The 19,214-nt window shown below is 37.4% G+C and overlaps 2 protein-coding genes across 9 annotated transcripts in view; one reads left to right on the top strand and one right to left on the bottom strand.

Annotated features, from left to right (window-relative positions):
• SAV1 (salvador family WW domain containing protein 1) overlaps window positions 1-18,446 on the top strand; it is a 29,398-nt gene extending 10,952 nt beyond the window's left edge. For 3 of the 7 annotated variants that reach the window (XM_036306490.1, XM_036306459.1, XM_036306498.1), the window contains exons 3-6: window positions 4,958-5,228; window positions 9,246-9,389; window positions 15,516-15,703; window positions 18,264-18,446. In XM_036306490.1, coding sequence (XP_036162383.1) covers window positions 4,958-5,228; window positions 9,246-9,389; window positions 15,516-15,703; window positions 18,264-18,295 — 635 coding nt within the window. In that variant the 3' untranslated portion in view covers window positions 18,296-18,446. Of the gene's footprint in view, window positions 1-4,957; window positions 5,229-9,245; window positions 9,390-10,273; window positions 10,377-14,823; window positions 14,938-15,515; window positions 16,929-18,263 lie in introns of those variants that run through there. The other 4 variants (XM_036306468.1, XM_036306505.1, XM_036306479.1 and 1 more) reach the window with 4 other exon arrangements.
• Window positions 17,527-19,214, bottom strand: part of ATL1 (atlastin GTPase 1) — a 55,071-nt gene continuing 53,383 nt past the window's right edge. The window contains exon 15 of one of the 2 annotated variants that reach the window (XM_036306436.1): window positions 17,527-18,345. In XM_036306436.1, coding sequence (XP_036162329.1) covers window positions 18,235-18,345 — 111 coding nt within the window. In that variant the 3' untranslated portion in view covers window positions 17,527-18,234. The remainder of the gene's footprint in view (window positions 18,346-19,214) is intronic. The other variant, XM_036306445.1, reaches the window with a different exon arrangement.

Genomic DNA, 19,214 nt, shown 5'->3' with positions numbered 1-19,214 from the left:
CATGTGCCCTTGACTGGACTCAAACTTGGGACCCTTCAGTCTGCAGGCCTATGCTCTATCCATTGAGCCAAACCAGCCAGGGCTATCCTACTTTTTCTATATAATTTTATAGTTTTATGTTTTACATCAGCTATATGATCCATCTTGAGTTCATTTTTATATTAGGTGGTATAGGTTGTGATTAATTTTTTTGCATATGGATGTCCAGTTGTTCCAGCATCATTTGTTGATAAAGCTATTCTTTCTCAATTTTTCACCCTTGTCGAAAATTAATTGACCATGTGGCCGAAACCGGTTTGGCTCAGTGGATAGAGCGTCGGCCTGCGGACTGAAGGGTCCCGGGTTCGATTCCGGTCAAGGGCATGTACCTGGGTTGCGGGCACATCCCCAGTGGGAGGTGTGCAGGAGGCGGCTGATCGATGTTTCTCTCCCATCGATGTTTCTAACTCTCTATCTCTCTCTCCCTTCCTCTCTGTAAAAAATCAATAAAATATATTTAAAAAAAAAAAAAAAAAAAAAAAGAAAATTAATTGACCATGTATATGTAGATGTTTTTCTGGATTCTCTGTTTCATTGATCTGGTTGCCTTTCTGATAATACCAGACTGTTTTGATTATTATATCTTTATAGTAAGTCTTAAAATCAGATACCATGAGTCCTCCATCTTTTTTTTTGATATGTTTTATTGATTTTTTTACAGAGAGGAAGGGAGAGGGATAGAAAGTTAGAAACATCGATGAGAGAGAAACATTGATCAGCTGCCTCCTGCACACCCCCTACTGGGAATGTGCCCGCAACCAAGGTACATGCCTTTGACTGGAATCGAACCTGGGACCCTTGAGTCCTCAGGCCAACGCTCTATCCACTGAGCCAAACCAGTTAGGGCGAGTCCTCCATCTTTATTCTTTGTTTTAAAAATTGTTTTGGGTCAGGAAGAATCTAAAAATCTCAATAGGCCAATAACTATGGAAGAAATTGAAGCAGTCATCAAAAAGCTTCCAGCAAACAAAAACTCAAGGCCAGACGGCTTCACAGGGGAGTTTTACCAAACATTCAAGGAAGAACTAAAACATATCCTCCTCAGACTATTCGAAAAAATTCAAGAGGAAGGAACACTTCCAAGCTCATTCTATGAAGCCAGCATCACCCTAATACCAAAACTAGATAAAGACAACACAATATCCCTCATGAACATAGGTGCCAAAATCCTCAACAAAATCTTAGCAAATCAGATCCAGCAGTACATCAAAAAGATCATACACTGTGACCAAGTAGGATTTATCCTAGGGATGTAAGGATGGTACAATATCTGCAAATCAATAAACGTGATACATCACATAAACAAATAGAAAAAAACCACATAGTCATGCCCTGGCCGATTTGGCTCAGTGGATAGAGCATCGGCCTGCAGACTGAAGGGTCCCAGGTTCGATTCCGGCCAAGGGCATGTAGCTTGGTTGCGGGCACATCCCCAGTGGGAGGTGTGCAGGAGGCAGTTGATCGATGTTTCTCTCTCATCGATGTTTCTAACTCTATCCCTCTCCTTTCCTCTCTGTGAAAAATCAATAAAATATATTTTTTAAAAAAACACACATAGTCATATCAATTGATGCAGAAAAAGCACTTGACAAAATCCAACACCCATTTTTGATAAAAACTCTCAACAAGGTGCAAATAGAAGGATCATACCTTAACATAATAAAAGCCATATATGACAAACCCACAGCCAACATCATACTCAATGGGCAAAAACTACAACTATTTCCCTTAAGAACAGGAACAAGACAGGGATGCCCACTCTCACCACTCCTGTTCGACATAGTACTGGAAGTATTAGCCATTGCAATTAGACAAGAAGAAGATATAAAAGGCATCCAAATTGGAAGAGAAGAAGTAAAATTGTCCTTATTCACAGATGACATGATATTGTACATAAAAATCCCTAAAGACTCCATCAAAAAACTATTAGATGAATTAGGCAATGTAGCAGGATACAAAATTAACGCCAAGAAATCTATGGCATTTCTATACACCAATAGTGAACTTACAGAAAGAGAGACTAAAAAAGCAATCCCATTTACCATCGCACCAAAAAAATTAAGATACCTAGGAATAAACTTAACTAAAGAGGTAAAAGACCTCTACTCAGAAAAAAGTGAAAGGACGTTGAAAAAAGTGATAGAGGAAGATATAAACAGATGGAAGAACATACCATGTTCATGGATTGGTAGAATCAACATCATTAAAATGTCCATACTACCCAAAGCAATCTATAAATTCAACGCACTTCCCATTAAAATACCAACAGCATATTTCACAGACCTAGAACAAACTCTCCAAAAATTCATCTGGAGTTAAAAAAGACCCCAAATAGCTGCAGCGATCCTGAGAAAGAAGAACAAAGTAGGTGGGATCTCAATACCAGATATCAAGCTGTATTTCAAAGCCACTGTTCTCAAAACCGCCTGGTACTTGCACAAGAACAGACGTATAGATCAATGGAATAGAATAGAGAATCCAGAAATCAACCCGAACCAATATGCTCAATTAATATTTGGCAAATGAGGCAAGAACATACAAAGGAGTCAAATAGTCTCTTCAATAAATGGTGTTGGGAAAATTGGACAGATACATGCAAAAAAATGAAACTAGACCACCAACATACACCATACACAAAAATAAACTCAAAATGGATAAAGGACTTAAATGTAAGATGGGAAACCATAAAAGTACTAGAGGAATCCAAAGGCAACAAAATCTCAGACATATGCCGAAGCAATTTTTTGACCAATACAGCTCCTAGGGCATTGGAAACTAAAAATAAAATAAACAAATGGGACTACATTAAAATAAAAAGCTTCTGCACAGCAAAAGAAACCATGAACAAAACAAGAAAGCCACTGCCTGGGAGAACATATTTGCCAATGTTATCACCGATAAGGGTTTAATCTCCAACATTTATAGGGAACTCATACAACTTAATGAAAGGAAGATAAACAGTGCAATCAAACAAACAATGGTCAAAAAACCTAAATAGACACTTTTCAAAAGAGGACATCCCGAAAGCCAAGAGACATATGAAAACATGCTCAAAGTCACTAATCATTCGAGAGATGCAAATCAAAACAACAATGAGGTACCATCTCACACCTGTCAGACTGGCTCTCATCAACAAATCAACAAACGACAAGTGCTGGAGAGGATGTGGAGAAAAAGGAGCACTTGTGCACTGCTGGTGGGAATGCAGACTGGTGCAGCCACTATGGAAGACAGTATGGAGTTTCCTCAAAAAGTTAAAAAATGGAACTCCCATTTGACCCAGTGATCCCACTTCTAGGAATGTATCCCAAGAAACCAGAAACACCAATCAGAAAGGATATATGCATCCCTATGTTCATAGCAGCACAATTTACCATAGCTAAGATTTGGAAACAGCCTAAGTGCCCATCAGCAGATGACTGGATTAGAAAACTGTGGTACATCTACACAATGGAATACTATGCTGCTGTAAAAAAGAAGGAATTCTTACCATTTGCAACAGCATGGATGGAACTGGAGAGCATTATGCCAAGTGAAATAAGCCAGTCAATGAAAGAAAAATACCACATGATCTCACTCATTTATGGATAATAAAGACCATTATAAACTGATGAACAAAAATAGATACAGAGGCAGAGCAGCATCGAACAGACTGTCAAACTACAGTGGGAAGGTCGGGAGGGTTGGGGAGGCGGAGGGGGGGGGCGGTTAAGAGATCAACCAAAGGACTTATATGCATGCATATAAGCATAACCAGTGGACACAAGACACTGGGGGATAGGGGAGGCCGGGGGAATGTCACGGGGGGAAGAAAAAGGAGACATATGTAATACTCTTTGTAATACTCTAAGCAATAAAACAAAATTTTTTAAAAAAAGTTGTTTTGGGCCCTAACTGGTTTACTCAGTGGATAGAGCATCGGCCTGCGGACTGAAGGGTCCCAGGTTCGATTCCGGTCAAGGGCATGTACCTTGGTTGGAGGCACATCCCCAGTAGGAGGTGTGCAGGAGGCAGCTGATCGATGTTTCTCTCTCATCGATGTTTCCAATTCTCTATCCCTCTCCCTTCCTCTCTGTAAAAAAACAATAAAATATATTTTTTAAAAATTGTTTTGGTTTCTCCACTTCTTTTGCTTTTTTATGTACATTTTAGAGTATGCTTGTCTATATCTGTCTATATCTACAAAAACTCCTGCTAGAATTTGATTATAATTACCTAAACCTAAAGATCATTTCAAGAAAAATGGACACCTTAAATATTTTGAGTCTTCCAATCCATTAACATGGTAGTACCACTTTCATTTTTTTTTATCAGTGTTTGTAGTTTTCAGCATACAGATCTTGTATGTGTTTTGCTTGGTTAATATGTAAATGTCTGATTTTTTAGAGCTATTATAAATGGTATAAGTAGTTAAATGTTTCCAATAATTGTTAGTATATAGGTATTTAATTGATTTTTGTAGGTTGACCTTATATCCTGCTACCTTGATAAACTTACTTAGTAATTCTGGGGCACAGCCAGATTATTTTTAAAAAATTATAAACTGGGAATAGTTTTAAAAGTTCATTTTACTGTTTTAGATGAAATGTCAAATCTAAAATCTTGAATGAGGTGAAACTTTTTTTTCTTCACTTTTCCTTTAGCAGTATACCTACTTAAGGAGCTTTGTAAGTAGTTAAAAGTTTGTATGGCCTGGTGATGGAAGCATCAACTAAAATCACCCAATTTCAAAGAAGGAGACTACTTCTCCCTGGTTTTGTAATTAAAGAATAGTAATACTGGCTAGTTTTATGAAGAATTTTATTTATAGTAATAAAATTATGAATTTTAACAGAAGAATTTTATCTACATTCATCAAGTAGCATCTTTTAGCTTTGAATAATTATCCTGTTTCTTCTCTTTTTCTCTTTCTTCTCAGGTATTGGGAGAGTTGCTGCTACATCTTTAGGAAATTTAACCAACCATAGTTCTGAAGATTTACCCCTTCCTCCTGGTTGGTCTGTGGACTGGACAATGAGAGGGAGAAAATATTATATAGATCACAACACAAATACAACTCATTGGAGCCATCCTCTTGAGCGAGAAGGACTTCCTCCAGGATGGGAGCGAGTTGAGTCATCAGAATTTGGAACCTATTATGTGGATCACACAAATAAGAAGGCTCAATATAGGCATCCCTGTGCTCCTAGGTATTGAGTTTATTTTCAACTTTTTGTTTTGAGATTGTCTAATGTTAGATTTTGAGATCATATATTTTTTTTTATTAGTTAAGGTATTACAAATGTGTCCTCATCCCCCCCATTAACCCCCCCCCCCCCCCGCCCTGCACACTCATGCTCTCATCCCCCTGTTGTCCATGTCCATTGGTTTGGCTTATATACATGTATACAAGTCCTTCGGTTGATCTCTTCCCCTTCCCCCCGCCCTCCCTTACTTTCCTTCTGGGGATTGATAGCCTGATTGAGATCATATTTTCATCAAAGAGAACAGTATCCTGAAGTTTGATGTTTGAAAGCTTTATTTTTTGAAGTTTACTAGAGGCCCAATGCACGAATTCTTGCACAGATTTGTGCATGGGTGGAGTCCAGCCGGCCTGCCCCAATCAGGGCTGATTGGGCTGGGTTGGCTAGGGGGAGGGGACACGGGAAGTTGGCTGGCCGGTCTTGCCCCCGATCGGGGTGTGGGGGCCTATTGGGGGCGGAGCCAGCTAGGGGGAGGGGATGTGGGAGGTTGGCAGGCCAGCCCCGCTCCCTGGTCGAACTCCCAGTTGAACTCCTGGTCGAGGGTACAATTTGCATATTAGGCTTTTATTATATGGGATGATACCTTTCTCTGGACTTCTTTTTTTTTTTAAACTAATGAATGACTTTATAATTTAAAAAAGTTTTTCTCATTAAAGAACCTCAAAAATAGGATCACAATTCTTATGATCAGATTCTACTTTAATGTGTTAGAATGTTTTTGCTGTAGATACCCAGAAATTAAAGTAAGTAAAACATCTGTCTCTTAACATTTAAATTCCTATAAATAATACAGACCTACCTCCTAATGTTTCAGAGTATACTTTTGGATTGTAACATCTTGCTGTTTTTATTCGATTTCAGACACGTTATGTTCTTTTTTTTAACTCTTACCTGGCAGGAAAGTGAAAATTGGAACTGCATAAAACATTGCCTATCTTGCTTATTACCAGATTTCTAGCCCTCTTACTACTGTAGCCAGTTGTCACATATTGCTATTGAGCATTGAAATGTGATTAATCCAAATTGAGATATGCTTTAAATATAAAATACACACTGGATTTCAAAGTACATAAAAAAATAGTATTAGTTTAGTAATGAATTTACAAATATTCCTGATGAACTACATTTAAAAAAAAAAGATCTTAGAAGAAGGGAGGGAGAGAGAAACATTGATTGGTGGGGGGATCGAACCCACAACCTGGTTATGTGCCCTGACTGGAAATCGAACCCACCACCTTTTGGTGTGTAGGATGACACTGTAACCTACTGAGCCACACCGACCAGGGCCCAATTAATTACATTTGAATGTTCAAGAACTGAACCATAAGATTCAAAATGTGTAGAATATCATCAGCATGTTAATAGATGTTGTTTAGTATCTAGCGTAATACAGATCTCCAGTTATAGCAAACATTTGCATTTTTTAGAATCATTAAATTCCTGAAAATACATTTTAATATCACCTAGAAAACTAAGCTTTATCATTGTATTGTTTTAATCATTTTACATACATATTTAGATTTATTAATTCATATTTGAACAGCAGTTTTTTCCACTTAGTAGCACTCTGTCATTGTTTATTGAACAACTGAAGTTGTCATCTCTTCAGAAGAACCAAACCAAATGCTCGGCCTGGTGTTGGGCTCTGGCCCCCTTTGCCTACTCTCTGTACCATCTCAAACAAGCTTATGCCTCCCTGGCCTCCATTTTCAGGCCTATCACATAGCAGTATTTCAGAGCCACCCACCCAAAGGCAAGGATGAGTCCCACTTATTCCTACTGCGTCCCCAGCACCCAACTCAGAGATGGGCACGAAGTGGAATGTAGCAGCTATTTGTTGAATGAATGATGGAAAAAAAATATGGTTACATTTTTACCAGGTAGCAGGGACTTTGTGATTCAGATAACTAGATTTTAGAGTATATTGAACTTTCTGTTCATCATTAAACTTACATTATTACAGAATTTTTATAGTTTACAAAGCATTTTCATAATTAATATGCTTTCTCAGCAATTCTAAACATTGAATAGGAGAGAATAAACACCTTCATTAAGCTTACAAAGGTAGGTAGTATTAATAGCTATTTGATTGTCTGTATTATGCTAATCCTTATACAGAACTCTTATATTAGGTCACTTAATCCTGAGAACAGTCATCTTTGGTATGGATTTATTTCGTTTTATAAATAAGGAGGCTGAAGTTAAGAGAAGTAAAGCAGTTTTGCTTTCATTCCCACAATTTCTAAGTGGCCAAATCCTCTAGACCAGTGGTTCTCAACCTTCTGGACCTTTAAATACAGTTCCTCATGTTGTGACCCAACCATAAAATTATTTTTGTTGCTACTTCATAACTGTAATGTTGCTACTGTTATGAATCGTAATGTAAATCTGATATGCAGGATGGTCTTAGGCGACCCCTGTGAAAGGTTCGTTCGACTGCCAAAGGGGTCGCGACCCACAGGTTGAAAACCGCTGCTCTAGACATAGCTGACATCAAAGCCGTAGTTTTTCCCCATCTTCCAGTTGCACCGAGTTATGAAAGAAGAATTGAAGATACGAGTCAGTGCCATTTGCACATTGATTTTTACATTGTTAAACAGTCTAAATCTAACACTTATTTTAACCCCAGTTTAGTATTGCAATGACCTTTTCTGATATACATGTAAATCTTTTTAAAAATATGCTTTTATTGATTTTAGAGAGAGAGGAAGAGAGAGAGATAAAGAGATAGGAATACTGATCTGTCTCCTACTGGGGATTAAGCCCACAACCCGGGCATGTGCCCTGACTTGGAATTGAACTGGTGACCTCTTGGCTCATGGGTTGACGCTGAAAACACTGAGCCACAGTGGCCAGGCTACACTTAAATCCTAATGTTGGGAGGCAGGCCCTTCCAGTTTTGTCTCCAAGACTGGAATAGATCATTTTGACCTATCAGAACTCACTCTTTGGGTCAGTGCTCTCCTTAGCATTTTTCTATATAACAGTCTCTGCCCGTGTTGCTGTTCTCTTCCTGCCCCCAACATATAGAGGCCATTAGAATTAATAAAAAGCATGGTGGCGTTTTTTTGTTTGTTTGTTTGTTTTGCGTGTGCATGTGTGTGTGTGTAATTCTGATTTAAAATAGGTTCTATCTAACTCCCATAATACTCTCTTAAGGTGGCAAATACAGAAAGGAAATATTATAGTTAATGTGAATATTTCAAGCATTCCTACTGTACTGCACATTCTAAACCTCCTTTTCAGCCTAAATGATGAAGAAAGGCCATTATCATTTTGAGACAAACTATCAACCTTCCCAACATAAATTTACAGCTAATTACTAGTAATTACTGGAATTTATGATTCTAGTTTTAAGCCTCTGTATAAAAGTTACAACTCTAATTTTTTATAGCCTTTGAAGTTAACCTTGAAAAGACTGAATACAAGCCAGAAGAAATTTCTAAAAAATATGTAAAGATTTACCTTAGTTTATATTCATTGTCAGTGACCTACTAGTTTCTAAGAGAAGATGGATTTTAATTCCCCTATAGTATGACAAAAAATAATTGTCTACGGAGTTGCTGAGAAAAACATTAATTATGCTTGGTAAACTTTATTGTTTTTTAGGTGGTAGAAGGAACTGAGTTTGGACAGGAGGCTCATTTTAAAATAGTCTTAAAGCCTGGTTGGTGTGGCTCAGTGGTTGAGCATTGGCCCATGAATCAGGAGGTCACGGTTCGATTCCCAGTCAGGGCACATGCCTCGGTTGCAGGTTCGATCCCCAATAGGAAGGAGTATGCAGGAAGCATCCAATCGATGATTCTTTCTCATCATTGACGTTTCTATCTCTCTCTCCCTCTCCCTTCCTCTCTCTGAAATCAATAAAAACATTAAAAAAACAACACTTAAATATTATTTGTTTTTTATAATTGTTTAAATTTAGGGCCTTTATCTTAATGAATGTCAATTCTTTCTTCTTAGTGTACCTCGGTATGATCAACCTCCTCCTGTCACATATCAGCCACAGCAAACTGAAAGAAATCAGTCCCTTCTGGTACCTGCAAATCCATATCATACGGCAGAAATTCCTGACTGGCTTCAGGTTTATGCTCGAGCCCCTGTGAAGTAAGTTAATTTACAGCATAAATCTTTGTTGAGGAGTGAGTGGAAGACCATACATGTGCTAGTTTTTCAAAATGGCTATGAGTTTGGCAGGCTCATTAAAGATATTTTTTGGGTGCCATACTAGGCACTGTTCTTGGAATGTAATCATGAATGAATAAATGAAATCTTGGCCTCAAAGAACTTTTCTGGGAAAACAAGTAGATACCGACATGATTAAGATTAGTAACAGTGTTATATACAAAGTGTTTGGAAGTAAATAGTTATTTATTATCCAGTGTTTCCTATGTACTTTACTGTGCTAAACTTTTAGGCATGTTATCTCATAAAACCTTCCCCAAACCCATTTCACAAATGAAAAAAATGGAGGCTTTATCTCTCTCTGCTCAGATCACACAACTGTTAAGTGGTAGATTTCAAACCTTTATCTTTTAACTTCAAAGATCATTAACTTTTGTCATTGGTACTTTCTTATTTAATAATTAGAGGCCTGCACAAATCACAGGTGGGGTCCCTTGGCCTGGCCTGTGGGGATCGGGTCAAAATCAGCTCTCCGACATCCCCTGACCCCAGAATCAGGCTCCCTCCTCTCTGGTTCTGGGTGCGTCACCCAAGAACCACTGCTGCCAAGTCACCGCAGCTTGGCAGCTCCTGCGTTGAGCGTCTGCCCCCAGGCGGTCATTGCACATCACAGCTACCGGTCAAACAGTCGGATGGTCACTTAGGCTTCTATATATAGAGATTGCATTTACTTAGCAGCTATTAAATTCCTGGTACTTTGGCAGGCATTTTATACATAATAATTATCTCATGTACTTTTAACAACTATATAAGGTAACATTCAGTTACTAGTTTTTGTAGTCTTACTCTTATTTCCCTTTTATCAGCAAAAATTATCAGCATAAAATAGCCCAAAGAAGAGTTTTAAAGAGTTTTAAGACGATTGGACAATGAATTTGGAATAAAAAAATTAAATCTTCAATATTCAAATAAAATCTTTGATATTCAAATAAAACTTTTTATATATACACTTTTTGAAATAGTAACTCTTCTTTTGAAATAAAATTTTCAAGGGGTCTAAATTTTTACCATCCTGCTATATATTTATTAGCTCTTTGTGTGTGTGTGTATGAATATGCCTTTAATGATTTTTTCTTGCTTAGAGCCATTTGTTCTTAATAGCTTCTTTTTAGGCTTTTAATTTGAATAGTTGGTACATTATCTAAAGGATATACCTTATAATTATTTGACTACTAGAGGCCAGTGCACGAATTCGTGCACGGGTGGGGTCTAGCCGGCCTGGCCCCAATCGGGGTGAATCAGGGCTGGGCCTGTCGGGAGGAGGAGATGTCTGCAGGTTGGCCGGCCAGCCCGCTCCGATCGGGGCCCGATCAGGGCTGGGCCGGCTGGGTAGAGGGGCCAAGGGTGATAGGCTGGCGGGCCCTGCCCCCGATTGGGGTGGGGGGGCCGATTGGAGGCAGGGCCGGTCCCACCCCCAAATGGGGTGCGGGGGACCGGTCGGGGGTCAGCGGCCAGGGGGAGGGGCTGTAGGAGGTTGGCTGGCCAGCCCCACCCCTGATTGCTGTGGGGCGGGGGGGTGGGGGGGGTTGATTGGGGGCCAGCAACCTGGGGGAAGGTCCATGGGTGGTTGACCCTGCTCCTGATTGGAATGGGGGGCTGATCGGGGGCGGAGCTTACTGGGGGGAGGAGCCATGGGCCAATCGGAGTGGTGGAGGCCCATCAGGGGCAGGACCAGCTGGGGGAGGGGCCGCAAGTGGTTGGCTGGCCAGCCATGCCCCTGACCAGGGTGAGGGGGCCGATCTAGGGTGGGGCAGGGGAGGGGTTGCAGGAGGTTGGCCAGCCTGCCCCCTATTGTGGTGGGGAGTGCAATCAGGCGGGGCTGTCTCGGGGGAAGGGCTGCAAGCCAATCAGGGTGGGGCGGGCTTGGGGGAAGGGCAGCAGGGAGGGGGGTGTTGGCTGGCTGTCCCACCTTCAGTCAGGGTGGGAGAGGCCAATCAGGAGCAAGCTAGTGGGGGGCGGGGCCATGGAAGGTTGGCCGCCAGCCCCACCCCAACCCCCAATCAGTCCCGTTCACTGGCTGCAGTGGGCATCATAGCGACCAGTCATTCTGGTCATTACGGCGTCCAGTCACTGGCTTTTTATATATATATATATATATAGATGATGCTGCTCATTTAGGTAAGTTTAATATTCTCATAGTTATTGGTCATTTACTATGAATTATTAATTTTTGGCCAACATACATATTCCCTTACATTCCCTCTATTCTGAGAAAGAAGGGGAGGGAGAGGGAGAGGGAGAAGGAGAAGAAGAGGGAGAGGGAGGGAGAGAGAGAGAGTGAGATATCAATGTGAGAGACACACATCAACTGGCTGCTTCCAGCATCTACCCTAACTGGGGCTAGGAATGAACCTGCCATCAAGGTACATGCGACCTTTCAGTGCTCAGGCTGATGCTCCAACCACTGGACATCACTGGCCAGGGCAAATTTAATGTAAGTTTAAATTTTAATTATAAATATTCTGCAAGGTATATACAATGCTTACCTAAAGTTTGGTTTTAGTTTACTTGAAATTAGGTACACATTTGAAATTAGGTATCCATAGAAGTTTAGCATGGTTTGATTCTCAGCTTCTTTATCGGATAATATCTCTATGGTATAAGAATGGTATTAAGAATGTGGTAGCAGATGAACTTTTCTTCCCTTTTCCCCTTTTTTAAATTAACTTTATTGAGGTGACATTGGTTAATAAAATTATATAGGTTTCAGGGGTACAATTCTATAATATATTAACTGTATGTTCTATGTTCATCACTCCAAGTCAAATGAAGTCTCCTTCCATCACCATTTATCCTCCCTGTACACTCTTCTACCTCCCCCACCCCCTTCCCCTCTGGTAATCACCATGCTGTTGTCTGTGTCTGAGGATTTTTCTGTTAATTGTTTTTTGCTTAATCCCTTCTTTCACTCTTGAATAATACTTGACCCACGACTTGTGTATAGCCTTTGTTCTTATGCTGATCCCAAGTCAAATATAATAGGTGTGTGTATTTTTATTCTCCTTAAGTCTGGAAGAATATGTGCCTAACTGTTAACTTTTGTTATTTGGGCGAGTTGGTAAGATTGAAGAGGGTTACTCTTTCTACTTTATAGTCATTGTTAGAAAAAATAAAAAGCTTCTCTTTGGGGGTAAAAAAGATAATACTTAAATGGAATTCCTTGCTTCTTATAAAAAGGAAGACTCCTAAAGATTATAGTCCCTTTCATATCTGGTTCTATGAGATAGCTATAAAACTTTAGGAAACTAGCAACTTTTTTTTTTAAATCTTCAGATAGCTCAAAACTCTTCTAGAAAAGAGAGCAAATACTTCTTTGCTTAAAAACTTAAAACGTCAGGAAACCTATTGCTTTTTAGTTGCTCCTAAATTTTTATCTCTAAAGAGTATGGAAATGGTTAATCTTGTTCTATCAATAAAAGGTGAGCTGTTGTCTATGAATTAGATGATGGAGAATCAATTACTTATAAAAAAAATAGGTTTTAGAAAAAAAAGTAGCCTTTCTTCCTATTTAACAATTGACCATTTTCTAGCTTACTGAAATTTTTAATTCTGTCTTTAGAAGTAACTTACAAAAATACTGTTTGCATATACTTCCAGAACTTGACTTAGAAACAGATTATGTTCTAAATTATTTAATTTTATTGAAGTTATGTTTCTAACTCCGCTCACAAAAATCTGTAATGCATCATATAACTGTAATATCAGATAAAATTACGAGATTTAATCTTTAACAGGAAGAAGACTGTTAGGAACATACTTTCTAATATTCCTTACACACACTCCAACACAGTCCCCCACAGCATTGTGGAATGGATTCTGTTTCATTCCTGTGTCTTGATTCCAGTGTCACCATTGACCCAGCTCTGGGTATAGGTGGAAAGAGATAGTGGGCACACTGTTATAGGGGGCAGGTGCCAGGAACTTAGACCACATTATGATACCTGGAGCTGAGAAAGGCAGCATTTTTGCTCTTTTTTTTTTTTTTTTTTTTTAAATATATTTTATTGGTTTTTTACAGAGAGGAAGGGAGAGAGATAGAGAGTTAGAAACATCAATGAGAGAGAAACATCAATCAGCTGCCTCCTGCACATCTCCTACTGGGGATGTGCCCGCAACCCAGGTACATGCCCTTGACCGGAATCGAACCTGGGACCTTTCAGTTCGCAGGTCGACGCTCTGTCCACTGAGCCAAACCGGTTTTGGCAGCATTTTTGCTCTTAAAGCCAGCATCCACTGCAGTGTGAACACCTTTTTGGTTTCTTTTTGTTTTTTGGTGGCAGTATAGCAATGGCTGTTTGCATATATGGTTTATTTGTAAGTAGTGTTTGAATAGAATACTGTCCTAGGAAAAACAGCAAAAGAGATGCTATAAGTATAGGCTATCGAGGAGTTTTTACAGCCTATTTTCTAAATGATTTACCTGTATATTTAGAGTATAAGTGGCTAAAAGTTAAACTTGAGGAAGTAGATTATTTGGCTAGTTAAGAAGGAAAAAATGGTAAAAATAATTAGGTATAATAGGATTTATTATAGGCAGAAGGGAAGAAATTATACAGAAACAGCAGGGGCAAGAATTTGGAACTGAAATTGGTGCATTGCTTACTTTTGTTCTCTATGTTGTTCCTTAGAATGCTTTTTCTTCAGTATTTGTTTACTGTTTCCCTTTTTAAAAAGCCTTTTAAAATTTATATTAGACAAGTGATCCTTTTGGAATAATATAGTAAATGAATTACCAAAGGACCATTGGGTAGGAAATATTAGAAATGATCATTAAAAATAAATTTACCAGAATTTATAAAACTTCCTATTATGTCAGCTCTGCAGTATGATTTGAGAAGTATAACTTCATTATCACATAGGTATATGCCCTGGTGTAGTTCATGTTCTTTGACTAGTCTTAGTATTCTAACAGTCAAAATTATTACTCTGAAGCATCTTGGTCCATAGTTCTTTAGGCCTTTCTGATGTTTTAGTCACTAAATAGTATTGCAAGAGATATAGCCTCTTGGGGTTTCAGTTTTTTCATCTGTAAAATAAAATTGGATTAGAGTGTCTGTCAATTCAAAGTATAAATTACTGCTTTAGTAGTTTGTGGCAGGCTACCATTTCAGTATGTGATCTGCCTACCATTGAAGAAGGCCTTCTTCTGAAATACAGATATAATTTTATGAACCCTTCCCTACATTGTGGAATCTTCTACAGTCTACTTATTCTCTCATTTTAAACAGAGCTTATTTGCTTTCTGCTTGAGTTTTTCTGTTGGGTTTTTTTTGTTTGTTTTTAAATACTGTATACTTAGCCTCAGGAAAACTCAACCCACAAATGATGGTTCCTCTTCATTCCTTCTTCTTTTCAGTTCCTTGTTTGCTGTAGAGAACAGCATTCCTCATCTGTCAAGCTCTGCCAGTGTGGCTCAGTGGTTGAGCATCAACCCATGAACCAAGATGTCCCTGGTTTGATTCCCCGTCAGGTCAGGGCACAAGCCCAGGTTGCTGGCTCGATCCCAGTAGGGGGCATGCAGGAGGCAGCTGATCAATATTGATGTTTCTCATTAACATTTCTGTCTCTCTCTCCCTCTCCCTTCCTCTCAAAAATCAATAAAAAACATACATTTTTTAAAAAGCCCTATTGACTCTAATGACACAAATGACCTTGCCCATTTTATGTATTATTTATAGGCCCAATGTGGTTTAAAGCATTCTTAAGTTCCTGACAGTTAACTTTAGATGAACTTATGAATAGCATAGAATGTCTTCTTCACAAATTATAGAACCACAGTGGTTTGAAATATGTGTTTATTGCTATCTAATGTTAATATTAGAATAACTGACACTTAAGATGAAATGGGTATTTTGAAATTGAAATGAAGTAGTAATTATTTTCTCCTCTCTCTAAAAAATAGTATATTTAAGTAGCAGTTGACTCAATTATAGATTATGGTTTAATTTTAATAAAGTTGATATTTATAAAAATAGACCAGTTGATTACTATAAATACATATTTAATGTGTGTATTCTGAATATATGTATGATTGTGTTTTTAAAACAGATATGACCATATTCTGAAGTGGGAACTCTTCCAGCTTGCTGACCTAGATACATACCAGGGAATGCTGAAGTTGCTTTTCATGAAAGAACTGGAACAGATTGTCAAAATGTATGAAGCCTACAGACAGGCTCTTCTCACAGAGTTAGAAAACCGCAAGCAGAGGCAGCAGTGGTATGCCCAGCAACATGGCAAGAATTTTTAAGTAAATTTTTTAAAAATAAAAATAGAATTTAAGTTTTATAAGGGCTTTAAAATATTCTCACAGATAAAAGACTGCAAACAAGTACTTTGGTTAATAAAGGCAGCTTTTTAGAAATTACAAAATTCTAATTTTACATGTATTTTGTTATTAAAAATACTCTTATTGAGGAAAAAAAATGTTTCACCTTAAGAGCCAATGTGGCAAACTTCTTAATGCTGCATATTAGGAAACTGCTTTGAATATTCTTAGTGGAGACAAATGCAGCAAGAAATGTCATTATGAGATATTAAATAGGAAATGATCACTTGATAAACTCTTACAGTAGCAGTACCTTTCTATAAAAAACAAAGCGAGAGATAACCTATGCAGTATTTAAAAAAAGATGTTTCCTGCTTTAGTGTGGAACATTGTCTGGAATCGAATGCTTTAAGTGTTACTATTGTGCATAGCTCAAAACATAAAATGGGATTTGGAACCTTTATTGTGATAAATTTTTATATATAATTTATGGTATTCCCCTCCCTCCCAAATGTAAAGAACGTTTTAAATGTGATGAGAAAGTATTCTTTTGGTATAAAAGAGTGAAGGGCCTTTAATCTTTAAGGAATAAATTTTGGCATAAGGCTTTAGCCTGTGTGGGAGAGGTGTGTACAGCATTCAGAGTAGCTAACATCACTTCCTTACTTTTGGCCAGGGCTCTTTCGGCATTTAAGAGCATGGCTCTGATGAGACAGTGGAGGGTTCCCTATAGCATGACATGCTACCATCCTAACAAGCTGGGTTGAGCTGCCAAAAATGACAATCAGGGATTCATTAAGAAATCTTGGTCAATAAATTGATTTTCTTTTATCTTTAAGACTTTGTCACAAACTTTAAAACCCAGTATTTATTCCCATTTTTTTCCTTTTGAGTTAATAGTTAACAAAGATATTGTTCATAATTTGTGTAGTACATTTGATTGCAGACAAATTTATGGCACTTCTAGCCTATAAATCTGTAGAATTCCAGTAATTTTAACATTAGTTGAAGTAGCTCTTCAGTTATATTTACATGTGTTGTAAATATGTAAATATGTTTTTAGTTTAGGTAATCTTCCAAAATACAAAGCACTCCCAGTTACATAATAGTGAGTTTAATTTGTTGATAAAATGTTGGAAATATTAAATGTTTGATTTTATACAAGCAGCTTATTAAATATATTTTTGTGGAAACTAAATGTTTGAGTCTATATTTTACACATAGTGCTGTAAATATTCGATTTTTCCATTCATAAGACCCATCATCAAAGAAAACAGTACATTGAAAGGGGTATTGAAAAATGAAAATAAGCTAGTGGAATTTTATCACTGGGAAAAGTTACTTTGCAGGGCATGTGATCAAACTTTTCTAAGATTTAAGCTTACATACCTTATGAACTCTTGCACACTCTTCTATCTTAATTATTCTTTTCTGTTGCTCCTTACTTTATATTACTGTTTAATGACGACTTAGCCATTTCAAAGAAAGTTAGAAATTACTGTTTTAGTGCTCTCAGATAAGAGGCATTACTTTTTTTTTTTTTTCATTACCACACTTTTTTTCTCTTTAAAATGTGTATGCTCAATGAAATTCCACTATAGATTTTAGTAATTAGAAATACAGTATAGAATCACTGTTTTAAAAGAACTGGAAGGTACCTATTTCTTAAAATGGAAACCTAAATTTGAAATGTGGTCAACATTAAAGAAAATCCATTCTGAATTTTTAAAAGAAAGATAAACCGTCATCATTCTTTATCAACACCCAAATATTTCCAAATTCAGTAAGCATTTGTTTTTAATCTTAGGAACCAGAGTAAACTTTAATAGTAGTTGACATATTAAAAGAATAAACCTATGATGAATACATTTCTTTGTGTAGCAAATGAAAAAATATACAATGCAGAAACTCAAATACATACAAAGTGATCTATTGTGCATTTTTTATCAAGAGGTTTATATTCTATATTAAATCATAATATAAAAAGCAATACATAGTTTTTGATAAAGCAACTGAAAAGCTCTCTTAAATGTCTTTAAAAATAAGAGCTTATGGTATATGTAAGATGATATAGACTGAATCAAGCCTTTTGAGTTGTGATGCTGTGCTTTAACAAATGACTATGAAATAATTTCAAAATTCTTCTGTAAAAATTAAATGAGCATATCCAAACAGGGAGTAATATTACCACATGGTTTAATTATAACCCTGTAGTAGAATTCAGTAAATTCAAGCAGAACACATGTACTATCATCATAAATAGACAACTTTAAATTATAACTATATTTGAAGACAAAATCAGGAAACTACATGTTAATGAAATGATAATAACCATGCATACATACACCTGCTATTAAACACTGAAATAAAAGAACTAGGCCATTTTTGCAGTCGTCAGAGGTGTTTGGTATTTTACTCTTTCTGATGGAAGCACTGAATGTTTACATGGAGACATGTAACTGAAAATTGGTCATGCACCTGTATTTTTTAACATTTGGATTAAGTTTTCTTCTTTTCTGATTGTTCAGTAGATTCTGACTTTGGTGCAGGAAAAGCCTGATGATACAGATGTCTGTGGGTTGCTGCTGCGTTGTAAAGCTTGTATAAAGCCTAAAAAGACAAGAATACAGATTTTAGCACACACAGATGTAAACATTTTTCTTTTAAGTGTAATTAGTTTATGGTACTGTATAAAAGTTAGCTTGCTAAATTTGGAGTCTATATCATTAATCTCTATGGAATATAAATTAATAATATCTTAGAACCCAAAAGTACTTTCAGCTCTATAGTGTGTGTTACTACTTTTGTGGATTGATCTTCATGGTAAATGTTTTATTCTCAGACAGCATTTCCTTTTTACCTGCACACCTCATGGAGCACAGCTTCCTAACCACTCACTATGCCCCAGGGGCTTATTGAGAACTTGTCAATTTTAGAGAAATTACAGGAGCTCATAACTTTTGACTGTCAATAGCTACTGTATTGTAATAGCTAGACCACTTGTTCTCAGGGCTTCCTTATAGTTTTTCAGAATGGGGACACCTTCAGTCTCCATTATTTCCTCATACAGTCATGCAAATAAGCACATATGTTGCCCCCTCCCTCTGCCACACTGGGGCCCACTCAAACATTTTCTTGCCTTATTTCTGTTAATTAGTTCATATTTTACAAAACCTTATTCAGAAACATTATCTCAGAAAGCCTTTCATCATTAAAACTACCTCTGAATTGTTCTTTGTGTCTTTATAACAGTGCTTCAATCAGGAATTTTTACATATTGCTTTATATAAGTGTTCAAAATATTTTAATGTTCTCTCCCCCCTCCCCACCTAATGTCTAAGATAAATTCCCTCTTCCGACTTTCACGTAATGAGCACTCAATTAGACCAACTTATTTTATGTAATTCTGGAGTCTAAAAAATCTGAATATTTTTAAAAACTGGATAAAAGCTTGCTATTCTTTTTTTTTTTTTTTTTTA

The sequence above is a fragment of the Myotis myotis genome, unplaced genomic scaffold (genome assembly GCF_014108235.1).
Source record: "Myotis myotis isolate mMyoMyo1 unplaced genomic scaffold, mMyoMyo1.p scaffold_m19_p_1, whole genome shotgun sequence".
Classification (NCBI taxonomy): Eukaryota; Metazoa; Chordata; class Mammalia; order Chiroptera; family Vespertilionidae; genus Myotis; species Myotis myotis.
Note: the sequence above shows the minus strand (reverse complement) of the source record. Positions and strands in the feature narration are given on the sequence as shown.